The sequence below is a fragment of the Hetaerina americana genome, unplaced genomic scaffold, assembly GCF_022747635.1.
Source record: "Hetaerina americana unplaced genomic scaffold, ioHetAmer1.1.p SCAF_42, whole genome shotgun sequence".
Classification (NCBI taxonomy): Eukaryota; Metazoa; Arthropoda; class Insecta; order Odonata; family Calopterygidae; genus Hetaerina; species Hetaerina americana.
This window is the reverse complement of record NW_027287008.1, coordinates 1,980,704-2,006,531: the sequence shown is the minus strand read 5'-3', so window position 1 is coordinate 2,006,531 and position 25,828 is coordinate 1,980,704. Positions and strand designations below refer to the sequence as shown.

At 36.7% G+C, this 25,828-nt stretch overlaps 1 protein-coding gene across 1 annotated transcript in view; it reads right to left on the bottom strand.

Annotated features, from left to right (window-relative positions):
* The window catches only part of LOC139692857 (E3 ubiquitin-protein ligase MIB1-like), a 142,477-nt gene that overhangs the window by 5,349 nt on the left and 111,300 nt on the right, over positions 1-25,828 (bottom strand). The window contains exons 2-8 of the mRNA XM_071591171.1: positions 16,983-17,202; positions 16,733-16,861; positions 16,334-16,515; positions 13,790-14,273; positions 11,391-11,556; positions 7,994-8,047; positions 427-572 (exon numbers count right to left, since the gene is read on the bottom strand). Of these exons, the coding sequence (XP_071447272.1) occupies positions 427-572; positions 7,994-8,047; positions 11,391-11,556; positions 13,790-14,273; positions 16,334-16,515; positions 16,733-16,861; positions 16,983-17,198 (1,377 nt within the window). The 5' untranslated portion in view covers positions 17,199-17,202. The remainder of the gene's footprint in view (positions 1-426; positions 573-7,993; positions 8,048-11,390; positions 11,557-13,789; positions 14,274-16,333; positions 16,516-16,732; positions 16,862-16,982; positions 17,203-25,828) is intronic.

Below are 25,828 nucleotides of genomic sequence, written 5' to 3'. Positions count from 1 at the left end.
ATTGTAAGAAACTATTCAAGCTTGGGATGAAATGCCAAGGACAATAAAAACTTTTAACAGAATTATACCAGATACATTACAAAATATCTCTAGAACTCTTCCGGGCATTTCAATGCAACTTTCAAGAATAAAAGAAGTTATAGTTTACTATAAGAATACCCTAAAAAATTAAAATAATTTTATAATTATTAATAATACCTTTAAATTCACAAATTAGGGTCTACCAACAACAAATTATTAATGGCAAAATATTAACCTAGATATACAAAAATTTTCAATCAAATAAGTAATAAACTTTACAATTTATAGCATAGAATAGAATATTTTCCCAGAAAAAATTGTATTGCTGAGGGAGTGGATCGTAAGAAAAATGGTAAGCCAATGGGTTAAGTAAACCTTTGTGCTATTTTAGCAGAAAGCACTTACTTGCTCTTTAATGTCCTGCAGTTGCTGCTGCAGTTTTTGAATATCTGAGTTTGATGTGTCACGGCTTCCGTTGTTCATTAACTGTGGCTGTGGACATGCTGCAAGGTTTGCCACCAAGGTACTCTTTGGCTCTGCAACTGGAGCTGCTGGGGTAGATAAGGGAATGCAAATGATTTGCATTGGTTGAATTAGTACCAGGAAATATAAAATTAACAACTATACTATTATGCATTTAATGGAGAGAAATTTGATATTCTGTTCCATATTGCTATTAAAACAGTGGGAAAGAGCTACATACACTGCCAATCGCCTCCCAGTACAAATAGCAAAGACACCTTCTGGTTATAAACTTAAGTCAATTATTTATTAATAAGATACTATTTTTATTACTCTATTATACAATAATCACATTTTCCACAATGGTTAAACATAATTCCAAAAAATATGTAAATTCTTACATGGTGACATTTGTTGGAGCTACAAACAAACACTTCTCTTCGTATGCGAATAAAAATATCGATACTAACATCAATAAAATTAAAGTAGATAAGAAAAATACAGTATTACCAACATGATTAGCCTGATTACAAATAACTTCAATCAAATTAAATACAGAATATATGAATAAGTGGGGGGTTGATGGCCAAGAATACAGGTGGAGTGAGTGCTAAATGATAAAATAATAGGTGTAAAGTAATTGAATTAGAACAAATTCGTCTAACTTCACTATTCATCATAAGAGAGCATTTCAGTCACAAAAACAAGTTAAAAGTCTTTTTGACATTACTTCTACAACTACAATAAATATCTATGGCAGGAGAATGTCACTCTCATAAATATATTTATTAAGAACTACTGAGCACTTCAGATGAGAAAAGGTTTTTTTGTCACAAATGATTTGGAAGAGAATAATTAAAACAACAAATATAATTTATAAACTCTATAAGGGCACCTTGTTTTTTTAAAAACACTGAATCAGCTTATGCATTGAAATATTTCTATAAGTGTTGTGATCTTCTTGCAGCGTGGTGACGAAACAGGATTTAGGATCTTTAGCAATTATTGAGACGACATGTTCAACTTAACGTGGGGCCGGAAGTGACGTTAAAAAAAAAACGACTTCCTACTTTTATTCTACAAAAACAAAAGCAAACACATACAAACATCGCTCAAGCCAGCCCAAAAGAGACAATGTTACCAACCTTGTACAAAACAACAGCAACTTGATTACACATATACAACACCCTCACTTAATCTAGTTGCCCCAGACATTCACATCCTTCATGCAGTTAAAATGTTTTTTCTTAGATAAACTTTTAGTTAGCATATCTGCAGGCATCTCATGTGTTGACTTAAATTTCACAAACACTTTACCATCTGTCACAGCTGTTTTTACAAAATGGAACCTTACATCTATATGCTTAGATCTTTCCTTTACATCAACACAATTGGCATTCTTAACTGCTGACTGATTGTCATTATACATGCACACAGATTCTGTGCCAAATATTTTTCTGCAATCCTGTTTCAAAATTTCCCTCAGGATTCGACACAATATAATAGCTTTCTTGGTACAAGCAGTTAGGCTGACATACTCTGCTTCCGTTGTGGATAAAGCCACACAGGATTGTTTTTTACTTTCCCATGCTACAGCCCCTTTAGCAAATTTAAAAACATACCCTGTACGAGATAGTCTATCAATCTTATCACTGGCAAAATCTGCATCAGCATAGCCCTCAAGGAACCCACCAGATTTTGAGTAGGCAAGGCGATACGTTGATGTGCCCTTTAAATATCTCAAAACCCTTTTTGCCAACTTCCAATGTTCCATATTAAAGCTATTATTAAACTTACTTAATTTTGAAACAGCAAAAGCAATGTCAGGCCTAGTACAGGTCATTGCGTACATTAAACAACCAATTAATCCTTGATAAGGTACATCAGGACATTTATCTGGATCTCCAGGAGCTACATCCAACCCAACTTCCATGGGTGTAGAGGCTGCACAAGCATCAGACATGTTAAACTTAACCAGCATGCTTTTGATGTACTCTTCCTGATCCAGTTCAATTCCCTCACTGGTTCTAGTTAACCTCATCCCTAGAATACTTTTGGCCTCTCCAAGATTTTTCAGCTCAAAATGTTTTTTTAATGATGAAACTAACTTGTTCACAGTGTCACCATTCTTACAAAACACCAAAAAATCATCCACATATACAGCTATTACACAAATATCAAGTCCAATACCCTTAACATAAATACATGATTCTGTTGTCAAATTCTTGAAACCAAGACCTTTAAAAATACTCCGACATTTGTCATACCATGCCTTGGATGCTTGTTTTAAACCATATATTGCCTTATGCAGCAAATACACCTTACTCTCCGCCCCTTCAATTACAAAACCTTCAGGCTGCTCAATGTAAATTGACTCTTTAAGATCACCATTCAAGAAGGCTGCAGTCACATCTAGATGAGTGATATTTAAATCTAGCTCCACAGACAATGCAATCAACAATCTCAAGGCAGAATAACTTACTACAGGAGAGAATGTTTCATGGTAATCAATACCATACTCCTGGGAATAACCCTTTGCTACCAGCCTTGCCTTGAAACGCTCTATTTCCCCAGCTGCATTCACCTTTCGCTTGAAAACCCATTTACATTTTACAACTTTTTTGTTTTCAGGCAAATCAGCTAAAGAAAGGACGCCCTTCCTTGCTAAAGCTTCCCATTCTTCCTGCATGGCCTTCCTCCATTCATCCCCATTTGAAGACAAAGCTTCTTGAACAGTCTGAGGATCACAGTACAAAGACATTGGTTGATTACAGGCTGAATTAATTGATGCCAAAAATAAAACATGATCTGGAAATTCCTTTGGTATTCTATTCCTAACAGGATACCTACTTTCTCCCGGATCAATACTCTCCTCCCTCTGGCTATCATCACCTGAGCTTGAATTTTGCCCACAATAGACACGACCACTTCCTTCAGTCTCAATGTTTGAGGTATCATTATTACCCTCACTACTTGTGCTAGTGTTTTCATTAGTTTCAGCCTGATCATTTATGCTGACCTCTGTCTGGGGCTGGGAGGTGAAACACACGCCCCCCCCTAAAAGTTCAGGCAGAATAATTGTATTCCTCAATGTTTTCCCAGTTAAATGCTCTTCCCTGAAACTGTCCTCAAAAAACACTACATCCCTCGCTTTTGTTACTCGTCCAATGTTTTCAGGATTCGCCAGGAGATAACCTTTGGATTCCTCACAATATCCGACAAAGTAATACCGTTTGGATGTGGCATCTAGCTTTTTTCTCATGGCCTTGGCCACATGAGCATAGGCAATACAACCAAACACCCTCAAATGACTAAGGTCAACCTTATGACCTGTCCATCTCTCCTCAGGTAATTCATTCCCAATTCCCTTAGCTGGTACTCTATTCTTTAAATACACAGCTGTTTTACATGCTTCAACCCAATAGCTCTTAGGTAACTTGCACTCGGATAACATGCATCTAGCCCTCTCTATAATGACGCGATTTGCCCTTTCAGCTAGCCCATTCTGCTCAGGATTATATGGTATCGTTGTCTCATGTTTTATTCCCTTTGCTCTAAGCTCTTCTTGCAGAGCCCGCCCCATGTACTCACTACCATTATCCGTCCGCAAACACTTAATCCTGTTCCCCGTTTCATTTTCTACCCTAGCCTTAAAGGTTACGAAACATTCTAGGATAACATGTGTTTCCTTGCCTTTAATGAAGAAGGCAAAAATTTTTCTAGTGCAATCATCAATAAATGTGAGCATGTACAGTTCTCCCCTATTGCCAGGAGGGTCCATTGGACCACACAGGTCTGAGTGCACCAAACTCAGCTTTTCACTCACCCTTTCCGTTCTCGGTCCCACAGTGAAAGGTTTTTTAACAAGCTTTCCTTCTACACATGCCACACACGGTTGAAGAGGCTTATTACATGGATAATCCAGACCACTGGCACGCCCCCTTAATGTCTGCATATTTTTATGCCCCAAGTGCGCTAACCTTCTGTGCCATAATAGCTGAGAATGATTCCCTTCAGTAGTTGCAGCTAATCCCACAGCACCCTCCCTGACAACATTGTCACCTGAGGTACACTGTTTTAAATCTAGACTGTACAACCCATTCTCCTCTGTTCCCGAGGCTTGAATGACTCCCTTTACATGTAAAGTTTCAGCATCAAATAGTTTGCACCCAGATGAATCAAATAAAACAGCAGTACCCTTTTGCACTAACCTATTTACAGACAACAAATTAGTTGAAAGATCTGGCACATAATTAACATTTGATATGGTGGCAGTACTTCCCTGAATCAAATCCATTGATGCACTACCAATACCTGACACTTTGATTTTGTCATGGTTAGCAACTGTTACTTCGTCACTTGCATCTGGTCGAAAATCTGAAAAGTACTCCGTAGTTCTTGCCATATGGGAATTCGCCCCAGAATCAATGTACCATTTATGACTCCCCACTTCACAACGAAGGGCTGTCAACCAGGCAACTGGATTCCCTTTCTTGGCACCCCCACTTGATTTGCTGTTCCCGCACGACACCTTTGCCCCTTCCTCGGGACAATCGCTCTTGATGTGCCCGATCACTCCGCACTTAAAGCACCTGGCCTTTCTCGGATCGAAGGTGGACTTCTTGTTCTGCTTACCTCTGGCCCCGGACGTACTCGAACTCTGCTCCGAGGACGATGAGCACTCTCCCTGATGCCTCTGGTTCCGCTTGGCATAGAATACAACCTGCTGCTCCTTGGAATCTGTGGCCCGTTTGTACCCTTCCTGCAGTAGCCTCTGCTTCACTAGGTCAGACTTGATGACCCCTGTGACTGTATTCTCTAGAGCCATTCGAAACGGTCTGTACTCAACCGTCAGGCCCCGCAGCATCAAAACCGCGAGCAGCTTGTCGTCAATCTTCTTGCCAATGCTTTTTAGTTTCGCATCGACTGTTGTGAAACGTTGAACATAGTCCTCCATATTTGTGCACGTTCCCAAATTGATGTCGAACAGCTGGTCTATAAGGGCGACATGCCTGTTCACACCCTTATCTTCATAGGTGTGCTGCAGCTTGTCCCACATACCTTTGGCCGTCTTGCACTCCATGACTTCCATTTTCGGTCCTTGTTCTAGTAGCAAATATATTTTCGCCCTTGCTCGCTGTGACTGCTTTCGTTCATGAGCTGACGCGTCCATTGCTACTTCACTCTCCACGTAGTCCCAAAGGTCTTCGTGAAGCAAGTACATTTCCACGTCCATTTTCCACTGCTCGTAATTCACCGATCCTCGCAATTTATCAATTTGAGGCAATGAACCTCCGTACGTGATGTTGTTGATGACATTTGATTCCATTGTACTTGTCATCCAAACACGAGGCAACAATTTACGAGTACAGCTCGGTTGACTACAAGGCCGGAATCAGTTTAATTGAACCTAATTATCTCATGCAAACTGATCTCACACTCCTATTTCCACATTCTGGGCCCATAACCTGTTGTGATCTTCTTGCAGCGTGGTGACGAAACAGGATTTAGGATCTTTAGCAATTATTGAGACGACATGTTCAACTTAACGTGGGGCCGGAAGTGACGTTAAAAAAAAAACGACTTCCTACTTTTATTCTACAAAAACAAAAGCAAACACATACAAACATCGCTCAAGCCAGCCCAAAAGAGACAATGTTACCAACCTTGTACAAAACAACAGCAACTTGATTACACATATACAACAATAAGTCACATTAAAATGTTAAAAGTACAGCTAATTTTTCGCAATATTGTAAATTATGGAATATTTTTCCATTACATTGAAGTAAATTCTTCATAGTGGTATGAAAGAAACCTAATAAATTCTTTTCAATATGAGTGATAAAACCAAGCTACCAGCAGTTTTTAAATATTTTTAAAAATATCACACAAGACCAAAAAATAAGTTATGAATAATTCAACTACTTGATAAAGAAAAAAAATGAAAATTTAAAACTTTTAATATTGACACGAATTTCCATATCTTTATTTTAATTTCCTCACATATTTAGTGTGACTACCACAAGTTAAAATTTCCTCCTTATCCTTCATTATCATTAACTTATGTCCCAAATAAATTGTATACACTATCATTAATGCAATTCATACACATTCATGTTTGCCTGGCCCATATAATAGGCTACGTTTAAACAAAATTTTATGTTAAAATACAAATACTGGGAAATAGTGGTAAAAGTTTACTACACCTATAATCAAAAGAAAACTTCTCAACCTTGTTCTAAAAACGAAATGCTTTCTTGGATGTACTGCATTATGCAAATTGCAAAGGTGCACTATCAAGGGAAATCCAAAATTACTACATTCTAACCTGGCAGGATCTAATTGGAAGGACCAATTACACTAGTCCATTAACTAGACCCTAGATGAACTACATTCACATAAAAAAATTGACTCATAAGTATTATCTCATACGATCTCATTTTACTGTACCTTCTGTTATAAGCTAACATTTTTTCCAGGTGCTAGGTCATTAATTTTGAATAAGGTGAACCTTTATTGATTTAAATTTCCATTCAATATTTCAAGAAGGCCCTAAAAATCAACTTAAAGATGCAAATTGTAATAGAATAACTGGGTGCATTAATAGATGCATTTCATGAATGATTGAGTTGGCATAAAATTATATGGCCATTGATAATTTGTCAGATTACTTCTAGCAAAGTTTCTAACCCTTCTTCATCCTGAGTTTTAAGGAGAGAATTTAAATGAACTTTTTACAACTGATTTTTTTTTGGGTAAGAGGTAGTATATGGTTTCTCAGGCCTAAATATATATCAAATGCATTTGAACTTTTGGTGTTATGATTGACAGCAAAGTAAGCATAAGAATTATACTGGCCCTAATGATACATCATGCTCACCCAACCATTTAATAATAAATTACATTAAGTTAAATCTTATCCATTTGTAATGGATATGAGGAACTAATGATTTTATGAGACCATTAGTTCTTTGTATCCATTACTAAGTGATGAGATTTACATTAATTTGATTTTGAGAATATATTATTAATGTAGAATAGTCTTATAAGATGATTAATTGAGTACAGATTTCACCTCTCTTCAAACTGATTTTTTTTCCTCTGAAAAAACATGATGATGCCAGATATAAATTATGTGTCTTCAAGATAGTGTTATCTTCTGAAAATTTCAATGAATTAAGACATCTGTTCATTCAATCATATCAGATATATATCAATGTTGCTTTCTCAGCTGAATTTCATGAGTATACAAATTCCATTTTGGAATACTGATGTTAGCCAAAATATTTACTAAATACTTGTTGAGTTCATAAGGCAAATATTTGCTGGTCACATATCCCCACAGACCAAATACACTATCAAACTGAAGCAATGAAATTCGTGGCCATGGACATTAAAAAGAAAATGATGGAATGAGTTCCCCCAAAATCACACAAATCTATACCAAAACTTCTAAACACACTAAAATAAAGGTATGATAACAGAAATTCTCCAACCAAATACTTACAAATGGAGCATGCTAGCTCCTCTTCACTTTCTCCACTAACTTCAGAAATGGTACCTGTTTAATAAGAATGAAACTCATATCATTTGACCACCTACATTCACACTTCAGTGCACATGAAATTGATTTCTTTTTTCCTCTGAATTTTGTCTTCTAAGAGAGAAGCACATATTGAAGAGTTTACCAAAATAAGAGTGGCTGGTTGTCCAAATATCACTTATAATCAATCAATTATACTTTTAAAGCCAATGCTACTTCTGAAACCAGCAGCATTTGGTATTCCTAAGGAATAATCAACAAAGAGAAAGCCAAAAGGAAATAGACTGATAGTTAACTAAGTTACTGGTCAATATTCAATAATGACATTTGATAAATATGTATTCAAAGTACAATAAACATTTTGCCACATGAATGGAGAATAATTTTTAACTTGTTGAAAGAGTTAAATGGACTATGGCAGGATAATGACGATCATGCCTATAAAAATCACGGAAACCTTCACACAAGACATTACTTTTGAGTACTTGGAATGAAATAAATAAACCATAAGAAGAAAAAATACAATGCTAGAACTACAAGACACTTCACTGAAATATAGCCCTCTGTTTTGTGACACTAAGCCTTCAAAAAAGTAATCTAGTTGCTATCCTTTTCCTTCATAGATGAACTTTGTTCTATTTAAAAAATGGGACTTAAAAAACTTCTAAAATTTCATTCTGGACTATCACTTTGCAGCAACTTCTGACATACTCCCATGATTAAAGAAAATGTATCCAGAAAATTCATGCAAAAATATGTAGGAAGGAACACAAAAACCAAGTAAACAACACCAGTATTCAAGGAATTGTATGAACAAATATAGTGGAATAAATACAGTAAGCAAGTGACATCAAATTTAGTCTTCAATCCAATGAGCCCTTTCTACCCCAGATTTAAAACAACAGATTTCACAGGGGAATGAGAAACAAATGAATTATAAATGAAATTACCACATGAAGCATGTCTCTTTTTATAGTGTTGAAAATATGCCCATTATGCCCTACACATATGCACATGCAATCAGTCTAACTCAAAGATACAGACCACGGAAACTCATTTAACAGTAGCCAGTGTAATGAGCACCAACATCTTCATACAGGTAAACACTATGCTTCAATATTCTGTGTCTGCACATATTAAGGATAGAATAACTCTTCATAAAAAGTCAACAATATAATGCCACAATGAAAGGGCCTAATATTCTAATCACTTCCACAAATAAATAATTATATTAGAGGCTAATCTTTAGGTCAAGGTTCAATTAGTTGTAGCTGCCATTTGCTCAGGCAGACCAAGAAAGGAAAGAGGCTTCCAATAAAATGAAATTGCTCTAAAAAAATCACATGGGCATTTCATGGAGGTAGGTAATCAGAGTTCCTTGGCTGAATAAAAACATTCCCAGGGATTCCAGAGGATTGTAGCGGCCAAAAAAATTAACTCGATTTTGGATATCCACATGACATGAGAAAGTTAATGATTACGGTCCTTCTGCATACATAAGAATAGCAAGGCAATGTGATAACCACCATGATAGTTGCCAGAGTGCACCTTATTCATTGTATTACTTTTCACATTTAAAGCACAAGGCTGCATAAGTAGAAACTGAAAATTATAAATTGAATCTAACAATGCAGTGGATGGCTGAGGTAAAATATTTGTGAAGTTTCATTTTAAATTGAGTCATGAATACTACAAAGCTTTTTACACTGGATTAATCTGGAGCTTAGAAAGAGTGTTAAAATTTGCACATAATAACAGTGAGAAAGGGAGAATGTTTAAATGGAAAGTGTGAAAAAAATACACCCACGCAAAAAAACCTACTTTTGCAAGATTTTATATTCCTAGTTTTTGAAAAATACACCAGGAAGGTACTAGAGTGTAATGAAACTATTTTTTCGAACCTACCAAAAAACTGTGAGGGTTTCTCCACTAAATAAAAATAATCACAAAGTTTTTTAAGAAGTGAAAGTTAAAGAAAAACTCTATTTTGGACATCATCACTGGATGTTCTCCCATTCCTTTATTCTTTCCTCAATTTTTCAGTGTGCAGCACTTATATATGTCCACTGCCTGTGTAAGTATGGGTAAATATATTTACTTGTATTCTTGTTTTCTCCTTTCAGAATAAACTAATTTGCTTATACTATTTCCCTAAAAGAAAAATTCAATGCGCAACCAGATGCATGTTTAATTATTATGTTTTTTAAAGAGTTAGGATACAACTGAGTGTAAATCCTTCGACATAACTTTTGCAATTATTGTCAATGTCGGTAGTACACTCATATATGTGTGGCAGTGGCTGGAGACCTTGGTGATGAATGAAAATTTAGTAATACAGCAATAGCACTAAATCACCATGCTCTTACGGCTAGAGTGTGATAATGATGTTAAAAATATTGGTGAGCTAATATGCATTTTTGAAAAGTTTATTTTTAACATAGCACACAAGACATAGAAGATAATGAATGCTATTAAAAGTTTAAACTGATGTTTAATCATTTTTTATACGTCATATTCTTGCTGAATATCTTTAAATATAGTTTTAAGAAGTCCTAATAAACAAATCCTTGGCTTACAATGAAAGATTTTTAATAGTGAAATAAATAAAAATAAATTAACAGGTTCTCCAGTGAATACTAGATTTTATTGACAAAAAAAATGAATGCAGAAGTCAAAAGAGGTTGTTCTCGGGAGAAAGGGGCCATATTAATGTGTGACAGTATGCAGAAGAGAATTTGTGCATGTTTAAATTCTATAAGTATTTGTCCCTTGATTATAATTTGAAGAAAAGGAATAATATAAATACATACAGGGCTGTCTTTTAAGAGAGAGTTCAGCTAAGCACACCATGAGATGACCATAGAAATAACTGATTATTCCCTTAAAAACATGGCAAACACCTTTTAAGTTAAAACAAAAACACAAGAATTTTACTGTCCTTCTGCACATGTCTTAAAAAAATGAAATAATACATCATGTCTGCTTAAGCCCACTCAGATTTCTAGGTCTTAGTTGCATGGATACTCATGGCACGTACTTTTGCAAACTATTCTATTTTCACAGGAAACTGAATACCTGCAGTAAGATACAAATTATTACTCAAAAGATGGGCAATGTTTACTTTTAAATTTAGAAAAAGCAGAAATAATAATACCCATACAGGGTTGCGTTATCACCTACTTATACAAATTAACCTTACAATGAAAAAGCATTAAATAATAATTACTTTTTCATCACTACTTCATCACAAAAAAGCACAACCATGCAATGTAGAGAGGATAATGCTACTGCTGATAAAAACAGAATGGTGTATACAAAAATAGAAGGCACCTCAATGCCTTAACAAGCATATGTCACCTACCACTGCCTCCGCAGCAGACTGAGAAAGGCAACATTCGGTCTATCTGGGCCCTGCACTGAACACACTTCTTCATGAGGGCAGCACAAGCCTCACAAGCACACATGTGGCCACAGGGCATGAACATCACAGATGCTTTCTTGTCCGAGCACACAACACATTCTTCAATCTATATCAAGCAATGAAATGAAAAAAAAAACAATCAGTTACCTCAAGCCTTTGATACAAATGTAAAAACCTTTCAATTTGAATGGAACTCAATAAGAAGAGGTGCTCTGAAGTGTGATGAAAACATAAAATTAATACTAATACTCTCAACAAAGGAGTGTATTTAATACTGAGGTTTACAAATTTCATAGATAAGAACTTCACATAGATTAGGGACCATAAGAACCTTTAAACATCTTTGTTAGATGGAAATTTGAGTTCAATTCAAAAATGTAAATTTTAATTAGATTCAAAGCAGGCAAAATTTTACTTAATTAAGTAATCTTTACTTCTTGATAATGAAATTCAATCAGGGTATTCACTATATAACCATCAAGCAATCCTCCAAGGTTTCCAGGGAATATTTCAGCACACAAGGGCAATCCAAATCTCCAAATAAGTGTATGTTTAGGTAAATGTTGGTCATGTGGTAATAGTTACTGATTGCAGCTGTTAGAAATGACAAGGAACAATAGATAATCTCATTTTGATATTTGGCAAATAACATATTATACTACAGAATGCCAGAATCATTTATGAATTAATTTGAAATTCCGATCAAAAATTCTCTTGTAGTCACAATTTATAGACAGAGATAAAAACTCTCTTATATGGACATAGGTTTTCTGGAAAATTAAGTCAAAATTCTGAAAAAATAATGATGCATTGTTTCAATAAAATGATGCAGCAGTGGTGAAGTCAACATATATTGCATCATTTGCAATCAACATTTACCATTCTTATTTCTCAACAGGAAGCCTAAAAATCAGCCATAGGTAAAGAAAATCACCTCTTGACAACTATACTGCCTAAAAACAAAATGAAACATTTCCTCTGATAAACAAAAATCACCAATATCCAGGAAGCACAGTAAAAAACGAATATAAAGTAAAACTATTAAGAGGATGAATACTAGTATTCAAAGTACAAAATGCTCAGTCTCTCATTTTTAAGCCAAGTATGAACCATTTCATCAATTTGGGCAATATAAGGATCAATATGAGCAAGAACTACATTGAATAACAAGAACTACATAGAAGAACGAGATATTTCTGGGCATGGATTAGTAAGCATGACTTGAATGCACTTCATAGCAGTCATGGAGTTCCCCTACGTCAATTGTGTGGAATAGTGAAGAAGCCTTTAAGAAAAAGTATGAAAATGCTAATCTAGTAAAAATATTTCTCCCCAAATATGAAACCCAAAACTCACAAGAAACTGTGGCAGTTTGGAACTGACAATATCATGTATTAGACATCTTTATTATTCAATGGTAAGGCTACACTGTTATTCATGTGTTGAATGAGCTTGTGAGTTAAATCATCAGACTTGGTAGCTAAGTCTTCACAGTGCCACTGATACCCATTATGATGAATAATAAGACAGACCAGAAATGGATTTGCTTTATCTTCTTTTGACAGGCGGGACAAATTTTCCTAGCGTCATTGTTCATAAAAATACAGTAGTGCACTAATAAAGCCACAACAACAATGCTTAAGGTAAGATTAGAGTCTACAGCAAGTGATGGCCCTAAGCAAGGATACCTAAGGCCTTGACTGGACCTTAATCACTCCATATTCATATAATGATCATCTAAGTTGGCTGCTTGATATCCTATTATATAGGAAATGATATAGGATATACTTCACTAGCAAAAAGGAGTTTCCATATTTAATTTACAAACTAATGATATAATGACAACCATAACTTATGCAAGAAAAGAAATGACTGTAATTCAACTCAAGTTGCCCCCTTATCCAAATCACGTACGTCCACAAGTCACGCTACTATAAAAAAAACCACTTCATATTCTATTTAGACTGACTCTCTGAATATATTTTAAAAATCTAGACCAGCAAATTAGTCCCTAATAAGGTGATGGCCTGTCCAACTTTATGATATTCATTAGATATTGCTTATTAGCTAAGAGAGCCTAGTAGTTTTTCTCACACCAGGGTGTGAAGCTAGGTTGATCCACTGGCTCCCATGGTGATAGAAAATACCCAGGTTTACTTGATGATGTAATTCTGTTTTTAAATTGATAAACACATCATTCATAAAAAAACCTATCTTGTGAAAAATCACCAATATTATACCCATTTACTATGAAACCTAAATGGTTTCAAAATACCAAAACAAATCAACAGAAAAAAATATGAAGGGAGAAAGGTCTTTGGAATGAATATAATTTTTACCTTAGATCGCCCATTTACAGACTCACGACAAACAAGGCACTTTTTGACTCTGTGCGCACAGGCATTGCAGCAGGCAACATGGCTGCATGGCCTGAATATTGTATCACGTTTGGCATCAGAGCAGACAAGGCACTCATCGGGGGCAACACCAGAGAGAAGCAGTGGTGGTGGTGGTGGTGGCGGTGGCTGCTGTGGGGGAGGTGGTGGTGCCTGTCTATTGTTGGTGCTTGGGGCACGGGGAACCTCCAGCCCTGGCTGCGGGGTCAGGTTGATATGCCGCGTCCCTCCCATATTGCTTGTGAGGTTGGAGTGCTGGGATTGGTGGTGGTGGAGAGAAATATTTTCAGCACCACCCTCTGCACCACCAGAAGCTTCATCACCCGAGCCCCTTTCCACGGCACTTACAACACTGCTACCACCAATTGCACCAAGGCCAGCACCAGATCCAACAGATCCAGGGCGTGAGTTGGACTCTTGTCCATCACTATGAAAACATATAAGTTTTGCATTATAATTTAAAGAACATTTACCATCAACATAGGTTCAAAAGCTGTAGTATATGCAATGTGTGAAGTACTAATAATAAGGGTGTGCAACAAATGCGCAAGAACAATTTCACGCGTAGTTCTGCTATTTCCAGATGGAATGTCAATTTTTCCAGGATTTTTCAATTACATGATAATCACAAAGCTATGCTAAGCTTATCTATGAGAATGCAACACAACTTCCAAGTTGATTAATTACATCTTTCATGAAATTATTGAAAGGTACCTACATAAAAGAATAAATCAGACATGCTTTAAAATAATGAGAAAAATATAACACTTTAGGTTGCTTTACTTAATTTTTCAATCATAAAAAATCTTAATGGCATTATCAGTTAATTAACTTATTATTAATCTCTATTAACAGGTTCCATGGTGGATAAAGTACTTCAATTCTATGTTATTCCTCCACTTTTTACAGTTCAATGATTTCCATCATAATTACAAGTAATAAAAAACCTGCTTAGGTTAAATTTCCATTTTCTCTCAACTAATCATTAGGGAAATGGATAGGTACTATAGGAAGACTACAGCAGTTGACTGCAGAATGCAAATAAATAATAAAAATTATATCCTAATGCTATTTTAGATTCATTACAATATTTCACAAAATTAAGAAAAAACTCTAGTAGCAGATTATAAATATAAATAAATGAATAAATATATATATAAATATAAATATATATATATATATATATACATATATATATATATATATATATATATATATATATATATATATATATATATATATATATATATATATATATAACATATATATATATATATATATACATATATATATATATATAATTGTTATATATATATATATATAACAATTCCAGCAGTCATTACTTCTACATCTTCAGAGGAAGACGGATTGTTTCCGTCGAAATATCAAGAAAATACGTGTGAGTGTTCTCTTTTTTTTGTGTTTCTATATTATGTGTTACTGTGTATTGTACTATTCGGCACTTCCGTGTTACGTCTATGAAAGCATATATATATATATATATATATATATATATATATATATATATATATATATATATATATATATATATATATATATATATATTTATATCTTAATGGATATTATTTTGAAATTGTAATTCTTCTAATCACTGATAAAATATGGCATTATTCATCCCACAATTTGTTTTTGTCGATTTTAGATCTTTTGCTTCTTAGCTTATGATTTATGAATAAAATTCAGATGGGCAGACAATTGAGTGGATTGAAATACATTACTGACAATCAATATAAAAAATGTTAACACATGGAAATATTGATTCTTACATAAATTGCATCATATAACTCAATTCTGAGTCTTGTAATGTCTGGAGTTACTGATTGTCAAAAAGAGGGAAAAATTATGATAAAAAAATATAATCTTAAAGAGTCATTAAACTAGTATTTATATCTGAATTGCACTGCTAAAAATTGCACAAAATAATTGAAATCTTATTCCCAATATTATTCTGTTTATTCAGATCAAATCGAAAGAAATAAGCAAAACCACAAAAGTATACAAACAGGATCTGTGTCACACATGGCAAACTTGGATTCCACCACCTTGCTATTTCTCATACAAATTGTATTCATAGTTCTGTTGTAGGATGCATCATAGGTTCCAAAAAACAAGTGGCATACAAACAGTATCAAACAATTCCCCCATTTTTGCACCAAGGGTGCATGCCTGCCCCTAGCTGCGGCTGAGTCCACCCCATGTTAATCACCAGTGGTGCAATGGTGGATTTCAGTATTTAAATGGAGGTGATCACACTTTACTCAAGTAGATACCAAGTTATCCCCCAAACTATTTTCTAGTACCCCCTGGGGAGGTTAGGTGAGCTGTCACATTATTAATTGATTGCCAATTGAGTGCCAATGCCCACTTTGGGTAATCAATTGTAATTCAATGACATTGACTTCAAAAATATTGAAATTGGTCTTATTTTTAAGAATAATTGGTATTTCTATAATATGATGTACTCACACAGCCTTCTCCTGGTGACATTTTGCTAAAGCTTTGCAGAGATTAGGATCTGGACAAAGATCAAGAGGTGTTTGCCCTTTCTTGTTATGGGCTGACAGGTCAGCACCATTGGCTGCGAGGAAGCAAGCAATAGATGCAGATGACTTTTTATCTGATCCCTGGCACCCAAGGCCCATTAGAAGCTGAAAAAAGATATAGTTATCTTCACAAAAACTGAACTAAAACCTTTTGATAATTTAAATTTTAAACATGAAAGAAGATAATTATTAAAATAATTTAACTGAGAATACCAGGCAATAGCCATTAATACATTTGATCAATGTGAAAATTCGTCATTAATGAGTTGTTCTCATAGCTTCTAAATTGAAAAGCAGCAAAGAATTTAAGGAAAATCATTACCTTTCCGACATCTTGCACATCTTGCAGTTGGCGCAACTGAGACAGTGTGTGATGACGCAAAGCTTCATGCAATGGTGTGTCTCCATCTTTATCTGGTATGTTCAGGTTGGCTCCTTCACGCACCAAAAGCTGTGAAATGGAAGTGAAAGGAGAGGGAGAAAAATATGTTACGAGTCTGTTCTACTTTGAAAATATTAATTAATCGTCCTCCTGTTCCATTACCAGAAGATCCAGGTTTTCACACACTTACCCTGACTATCTGGGTGTGCTGCCTCTCCACAGCCAAATGCAGAGCGGTCTGGAGATTTATATTTTGAAGGTCCATATTGGCTCTCCCAGCATGCACCAGGAGTTCCGCCACTTCAACATGATTGTTTAGGGCTGCAAGGTGCAATGCCGTGTAACCATCATCCTTCTTCTCATCCACAATCCAGGGACGAGGTAGTTTCTGCAGGAGTATTCTCATGGCACTGTAAATATATAAAATATACTATATTTTACTCCACTTTTCCATGTGTTTCTATCTAATAGAGTGGGGCATACATAATTATATCAAAAATACTCATACAAAAATACTAGGCATTAGAGTGAACAAAATTCAACATCTGAATAACACAATATCAATACAAATAAATGTCTTGTGTGGTCTACCTATCCACTTCTAAATAAAATAATGTTTTCTGCATTACAAATCAAGTACTGGATGTCCCTTCCCACCAGATCTCCAACTGTTATCATCACAGTCACTCCAAAAGCTTGTTCCAATTTCTTTCCAGCACTTATATGGTTGTTGGCTCCCCTTTCTTAAAATTACTAAAACGTTCTCATTGGACATTACCTAATTTTATAATTTTCTAATAATTCGCCCTTTTGTTTGCAGTTTTTAAAGATGCTAACGGAATTCTAACATTTCTCTAATTTTCCAAAATAAGAATTTGCTGTGGCAGCATATCCGTTTATGTGGAAATAATATTCCACCGATGGGAGGTGCCTGATGAGCAGTCCACACTATGAGGACTCTGAACTTGACTTCTTTATTTAGGTCAACCAGATTTATCTTAAAATTAGAGGGCCTAAAATAGATCAGGTGGAACAGTTTATCTACCTTGGAAGTGTTTTGAGCCAAGATAGTCCAGAGTATGGACAGATGAAGAAGAACAGCATTGAGCAGGGAAGTTTTCATGAGGAGGATGGTTTTGATTGCAGCAGTGTTGAGTGAGAAGGTGATGAAAATTGAAGTGAAAACTTTACCATTGATGCAAGACAAAAGGCATAGATAGGAGGCTTTTGTGATGCGGATTTGGAGAATGATGAAAATAAAAAATGAAAACATTTTTACCCTAAAGTTCCATTTGTGTAACGAGCTTAAAATTATGTATCGCCTAACTCTGTCGTATACTTTTTCTATACTTAAAGAGACGGCTATGACATGCTGACGTATTGGAAAACCTTACTGGAGATGCGGATATCTGCGCGGAACACATGAACAATGGTCGTCCTACTGGGCCGAGCTCCACATTGAACGTTAGAAAGGTTTCGCCTCTCTAAGCACCAAATGAGCCTTCGATTCACTATTCTTTTCAGGATTTTGCAGAAACAACTAGTCAGGGATATAGGACGGTAGTTTCCGAGTTCCTTTTCTTCTTCACAGGTTTCGGGATTGGTATCACGACAGATTTCCGCCACTGATCCCTCCCTTCTCATTTCCACAGTTGATTTAAGGTGGCGACAACAAAGTGATGAGATGACATGGGGATATTTTTTAAGAAATCGTTATGTACACGGTTGGAACTTAGTGTTCGTGGATTTAGACCCAGCTACGGCAGATCGCAATTCCCTCGACGTACATAGTTCATTGCAGGGATGTGCATGGCGCCATTTTCGCCATTTTTTGCCGCCTCTCGGCACGCCTATGAGGTTCCGCGAAGAGTGTAGATATGATAAATTCGAGCCTCTGCTGACGGTAGCATGAAACTGCCCGAAGGCTTCGCTAATATCAGAGGGAAACATTATGCATGAGTTGACATCCACGCCGGATATGCAAGTTTAGTGGCGTAGGCCCCTAATCTTATTGATTTTAGTGCAGACCTCAGCAACTGGCGTTCTGTGGTTTGATAGGGTTGGCACGTGTTCCATCCACGACGTCCGTTTGGCCTCTTTAACGGTTAGATATACCTGAACCCCGAGTCTTAGAAAAGCTGGCAAATTAAAATGAACCAGGCAATCATTTAAAGCTCCTCTTCTTCTCAGTATAACTTCCATTCATACCACGGACCAACAAGGAAAAGGCGGTCGCCGGGCATCGATGAATGCTGTGGGAATGTTATCGTTAGCGCTGATGATAGTCTCGGTCAGAGAATGGACTTTATACGAGCCACCGAGATCCTTATTATGGTGCACGCTAACATTCCTTTCAAAGCCTTACCAATTAGCGTTACGTAAAACCTAATTAGACGGATGATCCAAACTTGCACTGAAGTATCCACGCCTTGTTAAAATCACAGGTAGGTAATCACTCCCACACAAGTCCATGAGTATGGACAGCTTGAATGTGTGAGTGATACTAGAAAAGCATATGACTAGATCAATAAAGAACTTTTCGTTCAAACAATTAAAATGTGCCTTCTACTCATTATTCAATAAAATAAAATTAAAATCGCCCCTAAGATTTTCTAAAATCTGACATCTATCATTATGGACGTTCCTCCTCCCCAATAGGGATTGTGAGCGTTAAAATCACCAAGTAGTACAAACGGTTTCGGGTGTTGTCGGGTGAGGTCCTCAACATTTCTGACATTGCATGGCGCCCACTCAGGAATTTATTCATTACAAAAGGTAATCGCTACTGGTGTCTCGACGGTGACATCGAGAGCTCGTAGTGGTGTTTGAAGATCAACTCGGGAGGTTTAAAGGGTCTCCTGAACTGCTACCCGATTGCTCTTATTGCAATACCTTCTCCGGCCCTTAGAATGGAGATTTTCTTCCCTACTTCAACTGCAAACCATTACCATGGTTCTAATCTTGTTCATTTCTGGTGCAGGAAGTAATATGCAAACAAATATAGCACAGAGTTAACCTAGTCTCTGAGCAAGGTGAATAGCAATTTTACAGGGCGTTTCAAAATGAATATCGGGATTTTAAAACTTTGTAGTGTTTATTACATTTAACTTAGTATTATAAATTAAACGTCATATAAAAGAGCAACTCAAAAAGTTTTGCCGATAAACCTGCGCATGCTCTGTTTCCTCTGTCGTCCGTTAAAAAGTGCTAGTAGCAAAGACTGCGACAAGTGAACAGAAAGTGTTATGTGTTTTACAAACTGCAAAGATTAAATCTGTAGCGAGAGTGAAATGTGAGTTCCGTTCTAAGTTCTATAGTATGCCTCCAAGTGATAATAACATCCTTTGAAGACAACAGCTGTCTGCGAAGGAAAGAGTGCGGGACGACCAATACATCGGTTAGGAAGGCTAGTCGTGAATTATGAATTCCAGTGACGTGTGTGTGTGTGTGTGGAGAGTTTTAAGGAGACGCTAACAACTACGTCCATATCATTTGCAGCTGTTACAAGCTCTAAATGTAATAAACACAACAAAGCCTTAAAACCCTCATATTCATTTTGAAACACCCCGTATAATAACACTCAAATGCATTACCCTTTCACACATTTTCAGAGAAGATAGTTTTACAGGATATTTCTACAAAAAAATGTACTTATTCTTTTTATGCCAATTTGATATGTCTTTGAAGATTTATACAATATTATAAGTATATTTATGTTTACGAAAGGTACCTGAAGATGTCAAATATGAGAAGCATCCGGAGTACCGTGTCAACAATTTTTCTTTGGGAATTTTACAAAGTTTATCGTTTATCTTATTCCTCAGCATGAATGTTCACAAGTGGAGATCCTATACCATTGAAATATTTAAGTTGAATTAGAAAGCACTTCTCAAAGCTACCTAACGAGGGTAGTCTGAAAAGTTTTCGACCTAACGAATAAACGGGACATTATTTTCAAATTTCTTTTTATTTTTCAACTTAAGTCTCCTTTAAAGTAGATACATTTTTCCCGCGATACTCTAAAGTTTTTTTTTTACCATTCAAAATAGTAGTTGACATCTTTCTCTACTAAATAGACGTTTGCGTAGGCGATAAACTCCTCGTCCGATGAAAATATCTGTTTTTCAAGCGAAACTTTAAGGTTAGGATACAGGAAAAAGTCGCTGGGGGCCAGATCTGGTGAATTCGGTGAGTGGTCAACCAATTTGAAGAGCATTCCTGAATTTTAGCCATGGCGCCCGCCGAATTGTGAGCAGGTGCGTTGTACTCAAGGAGGAGCACTTTATTCTTCTTCAAATGCGGTCGTTTTATTTCGCAATGTCTGCATTCACCTTGTCGAGTAATTATGCGTTATACTCTCCCGTAATTATTTAACCTTGGGGATCGAGATGGTGCGGGGGCTAACGTACTGGCTTCCCACCCTGAGGGCGCGGGTTCAAATCCCGGCGGTGTTAAATATTTTTCAGAGGTATCTCGATCCCTACTTGAGGTGCTTCGTGGAGGGCACTTTGAGTGAGTACGCCGTCCGTCGGATGGGACGTTAAGCCGCGGACCCCTTGGCGCCTTTCGTAAAGAGTAGGCTAATGCCGACGCCGGGTTTCTCTCCACCCTTCATCCTTTCCTGTCCTTCCCCTATGGCGCAAATGCTATATATATATATATACAATAGCTGTCGGTCGCCTCCCCTCAAAACTACTACTACTTATTTAACCTTCTAGAAGAAATCGATGAACACAATTCCATTACTATCCCAAAAAACGTCGCCATTACCGACAAATGTCTTCGCCTTTTTCGGGGCAGGTTCACCTTTTGCAGCCCATTTTTTTTACTACTCTTTCGTCTTAGTGGTGAATCCAAGTTTCATTTGCAGACATGAATCGACGCAAAATTTAAACTGCTCAACCTGCTTCAACAGGACCTTGGAAATGTTCATTCGAATGCGTTTTTGTCTCGTACCTATTATTCGACTGTCATCTGAATATTAACCAATATCCAAAAAATTCGGATTGTTTAGCCTTTAACAGTCGTTTTCAAAACCTCACGAGATTACAAATGGCGATTCATACATAAGGAAATATACTTTCCCCATAATAGAAGTCGGCGAAACGAATACGTTAATTCGATTATTATAGGTTTTATACTGGAATTTCAAGCCTCCTGGAAATACCCACCCGCGGTTTTCATCTCTGATAACGTATTATTCCAGTTGATAATAAATGTATCGCCAAAGGTTATACTTTTTAAAGCTATCAAGTGAAATCGGATGAATCACTGGGCTCACTAGAATCACTCCATAGAAAACGGCATAAAACCGAGGGTAAAGATTGTTTTCTTAAGGATAGATATATTCCACAATAACCTTCATTTCCCCACAGTTGGGTAGGAAGCCGGAATACGGCTATTCTAGACAGTCAAATCATGATGGGACAACAGCGATCCGGCCATATATGCCAGTCATTAAACGCAGTATTAAACACATTTGATACAATTTTAGCCTTGACAATGTGCGAAGAACTTAAGGATTATAATATATATCCATTCTTTACCAGAGACCCACATTTGTACTCTATTAATTTCTAATTTTACTTGACAACATTATACATTTAATCCTATCCCAATTATTCTCTGAAAATTAAAGTATTTTGCTCCACTTAGATAACTCTTCAGTCGTACGCTGTGTAACATTCAGGAATTATAGCATTTTGTCTTTAGCCGTTACACACCATAAAGGCACAAACAACAAAGTTAATCTCGTTTCTCGAAATAGGTATTAGCACACGCATTAAAAAACTATGAAGAAATATTCCACAGAGACTTCAGAATGGCAGACGAAAGCATTTCGAATTTCATCATTTTATACGTGACCATGAGGTCACCACAGGCATCCTTAAAATATTTTAATAAAATAACGCGTATTAAATCATACACGCCATACGATGAAATACTAAGCATCCATAAACATTGTTAGACATGGACCATTGATTAAGGGATGTACAATTAATAAAAAAATTAAAAAAGATGATGAAAGAGATATGGAAAATAATACCATATGTTCCACAAAGAAACAATGAGACAACTAAATTCCAAGAAAAGGAGCGACGCAGTTAAAAATAAAAACAGCGAATGCTCTGAATACGAATGCTCTCTCTAAAACAACGGTAAATATTTCTAAAGGCAGTAGAAATTGTGATTCAAAGTCCTTTTCCTTTCAGCGACATATCGAGAATCTCTTAGTTTAGATATAGCAACATAAAAAATAATTCTAGTAGCTTTGGTTTAATCACAATACGTTTGATTGCTTTGGCATAAGTTCACTGAAAAAGGCTGTAACTTTTCCCAGCCATTTATTCAATGCCCATGTTAAATGAGAGAACTGCCTCGTCGCTCTATTATGCATGATGTTAAAGCTTTCAACACGGTACCGGAAATCTGTTACAATTACACCTCTCAACCACACTTTTAAAAATTCATTGGTGAGATGGATCTCAGCAAAAATTGCATTCATTTCATTTCAAATTATAAAAATAGTAATAAGGGTAATAAAAGCGAAGCCATAGCATACAATAACTAGCCTTCAATTAGTTTTCCCTTCCACAGCGGAGGCTGAAACATCTTTGTATTTTAACATACGGTTATTAGGGTGAAAATAAATAAACGGAAAAATAATTGCACGCGGAATAATAAGACCTTATGGAGAAATAAAATTTTATTTTCTATCATAATGCATAATAATCTATTAGGAGGGAGGAAAAGCACATTTAAATTTAGGCAAACAGTAAAAGAACATCATGAGCATATTACTGAGGCACTCGTAGCAAATCCGCAACATCAAAATGAAAAGCCAACGCAGACAGATAAATATTAATGAGGGAAAAAATGTGAATGGAGGGCGAGGGAAAAAAATTGAAGACCCTTAAGTAGGCTGGAAAAAAAGGAGGCGGAAAGAATTACTTTACTTGCAGAATGAAAGATAAGAGCAGAAAAAAAACACGTTGAAATAGTCACGGTCGAAATGGGAGACGAAAGAAAAGACATTCACCAATCTTGGAAAACAAGCTTTCACATCTCGTGGAAGATTATATTCCACCACGACCCAACCATGGCGCGGATCAGAAAGCTAGGGCTTTTTCTTGAACCATGACCTTAAAAAAAATCATTTAGAATAAGAATGACACGAACAAATTAGCGTCCCTTTAGCGAGCAAGTTCGCCGACCATATTAAGTCCTGTCTGGCTTCCCATTAGCAGGGTGAATAGTGAGTATGACGGTTATGGAGACGGGAGAAAGGTAATGCTCCAGAAAATGAAAAGGGTTCGCAGGAAAATACGGTAACCGAGTGGCACTTCGCGGAAACGCCACACGTTGGGGGAGGAGGTCGAGAGAGGGGTGTCGCGTGATGACAGGCGACGGGGAGCCAGCTTCCCCGGGCGCTCTCTCCACGGAAGAGGGTAGAGGCAAGGGATTTTCGAGGAGAGAGTGGAGACGATAGGGAAGGGAGGTCGGTGGAACGAAGGGAGTGAACGGCGGCGGCGAGGCGGCCACTGCGACGAGCTAAATAACCGACCGAAAACCAACATTGAACTAAACTTTGGCTATTTTATACTTTCTGGTGAAAACAGCGCAATACCTCTAGGTGCCGCCCTGCCGTAAAACCCTAATAAATCCTCCGGGGCAGATCAAATACCAGCTCGTATATTTAAGGAACTAGCGTTGGAAACCACGCAGTTTCTAGAAATCATATTTTACAAGTCCCTAGAGGAAAACTAGGTACACATTGACCGCTAGAAAGGCTTATATAAAACCCCTATTTAAAAACGGAGAAAGGGGGGAGCAAAGCCATTTAAAATCTAACTGGGCTGGATCAAAGGCTTTTTGAAACGTCGGGTATTAAGAAAGACCCAATGCAGTAGAAGTCCCTTCAGGTGTTCCCCAGGGAAATATTACCGGACCCGTTTTATTCCTTCTTTATGTCAACGAAATTAACTCCGTGGCCAATAGAAAGATACATTTATTCGCCGACGATACAGTGATTTAGAGAGGCATGCTGAGAGTAGCTTTAGCATGCGACCTTAATGCTATACAAAGTTGGTGTAACCCTTGGAAATTAGAATTAAACTTAAACAGTGCGTAGTGATGAATTTTTGGAATATGAGCAGTTCTCCCCCAAACGCCAACTGCATCAGGAATACCGGAATAGAAAGTGTTGCCTCGAATAATACTCATGCGTCATCCTCACTCACGACCTCTTCAGGTTGAAACATATACGGAGAATATGTGGAAGAGCCAACAAAAGATTCGGATTTATTATAAGAGTATTGAGATTATGCGACGAAAAGGTTATTGAGAAATGTTATATTTCAACAGTTAAGCCTCATTCAGAATATGCTGCTATTACATGGGATCCTCATAATGGATTTCGGCATTAGATCGCTCACAGCGTAATAGGATTTAGGTTTGTAAAATTTTGTTATGATAAACTTAGAAGTATATCATCATTATTAGAGGAGTTAGGTTGGGAATCACTCACGGAGCGAAGGTTGAATTACAGATTAAATCTTTTGCATACATTTGAAGGAAGTCTCTTCAGCGACGATGTTTAAAATGTATTATTATCCCCATCGTACTACGCTAGGAGAGGTCATGCAAATAAAATGAGAGAGATTAAGTGAAGAGCATATATCGTAGATTTGAGATGTCATTTTTCCAACGAACGATAAGGAATTAGAATAACTTCATTCGACCGCGCTAGGATGGGGTATTTTGTGTCAAAAGCAGTCTGGTGTGTAATCAACCCCTATCACACAACCGAGCAGTGGCTTTCAGGGTACCATGTATGCAACCAATCGTGAGTATAAAATTTAAAAAAAGTGAGTATGAATGTGATCTTCAATTGGGGCAAGCCTTCACAAAGTAGTTCAATATTCCATCCATATGTTCAGCCAACCTCTCCACTCTAGCATAGTTTCCTTCCACCCTCATCTTAACCACCATTTGGCAACTGCTGCGCTCTCATCTTCCTTCAACCATTCCTTATAC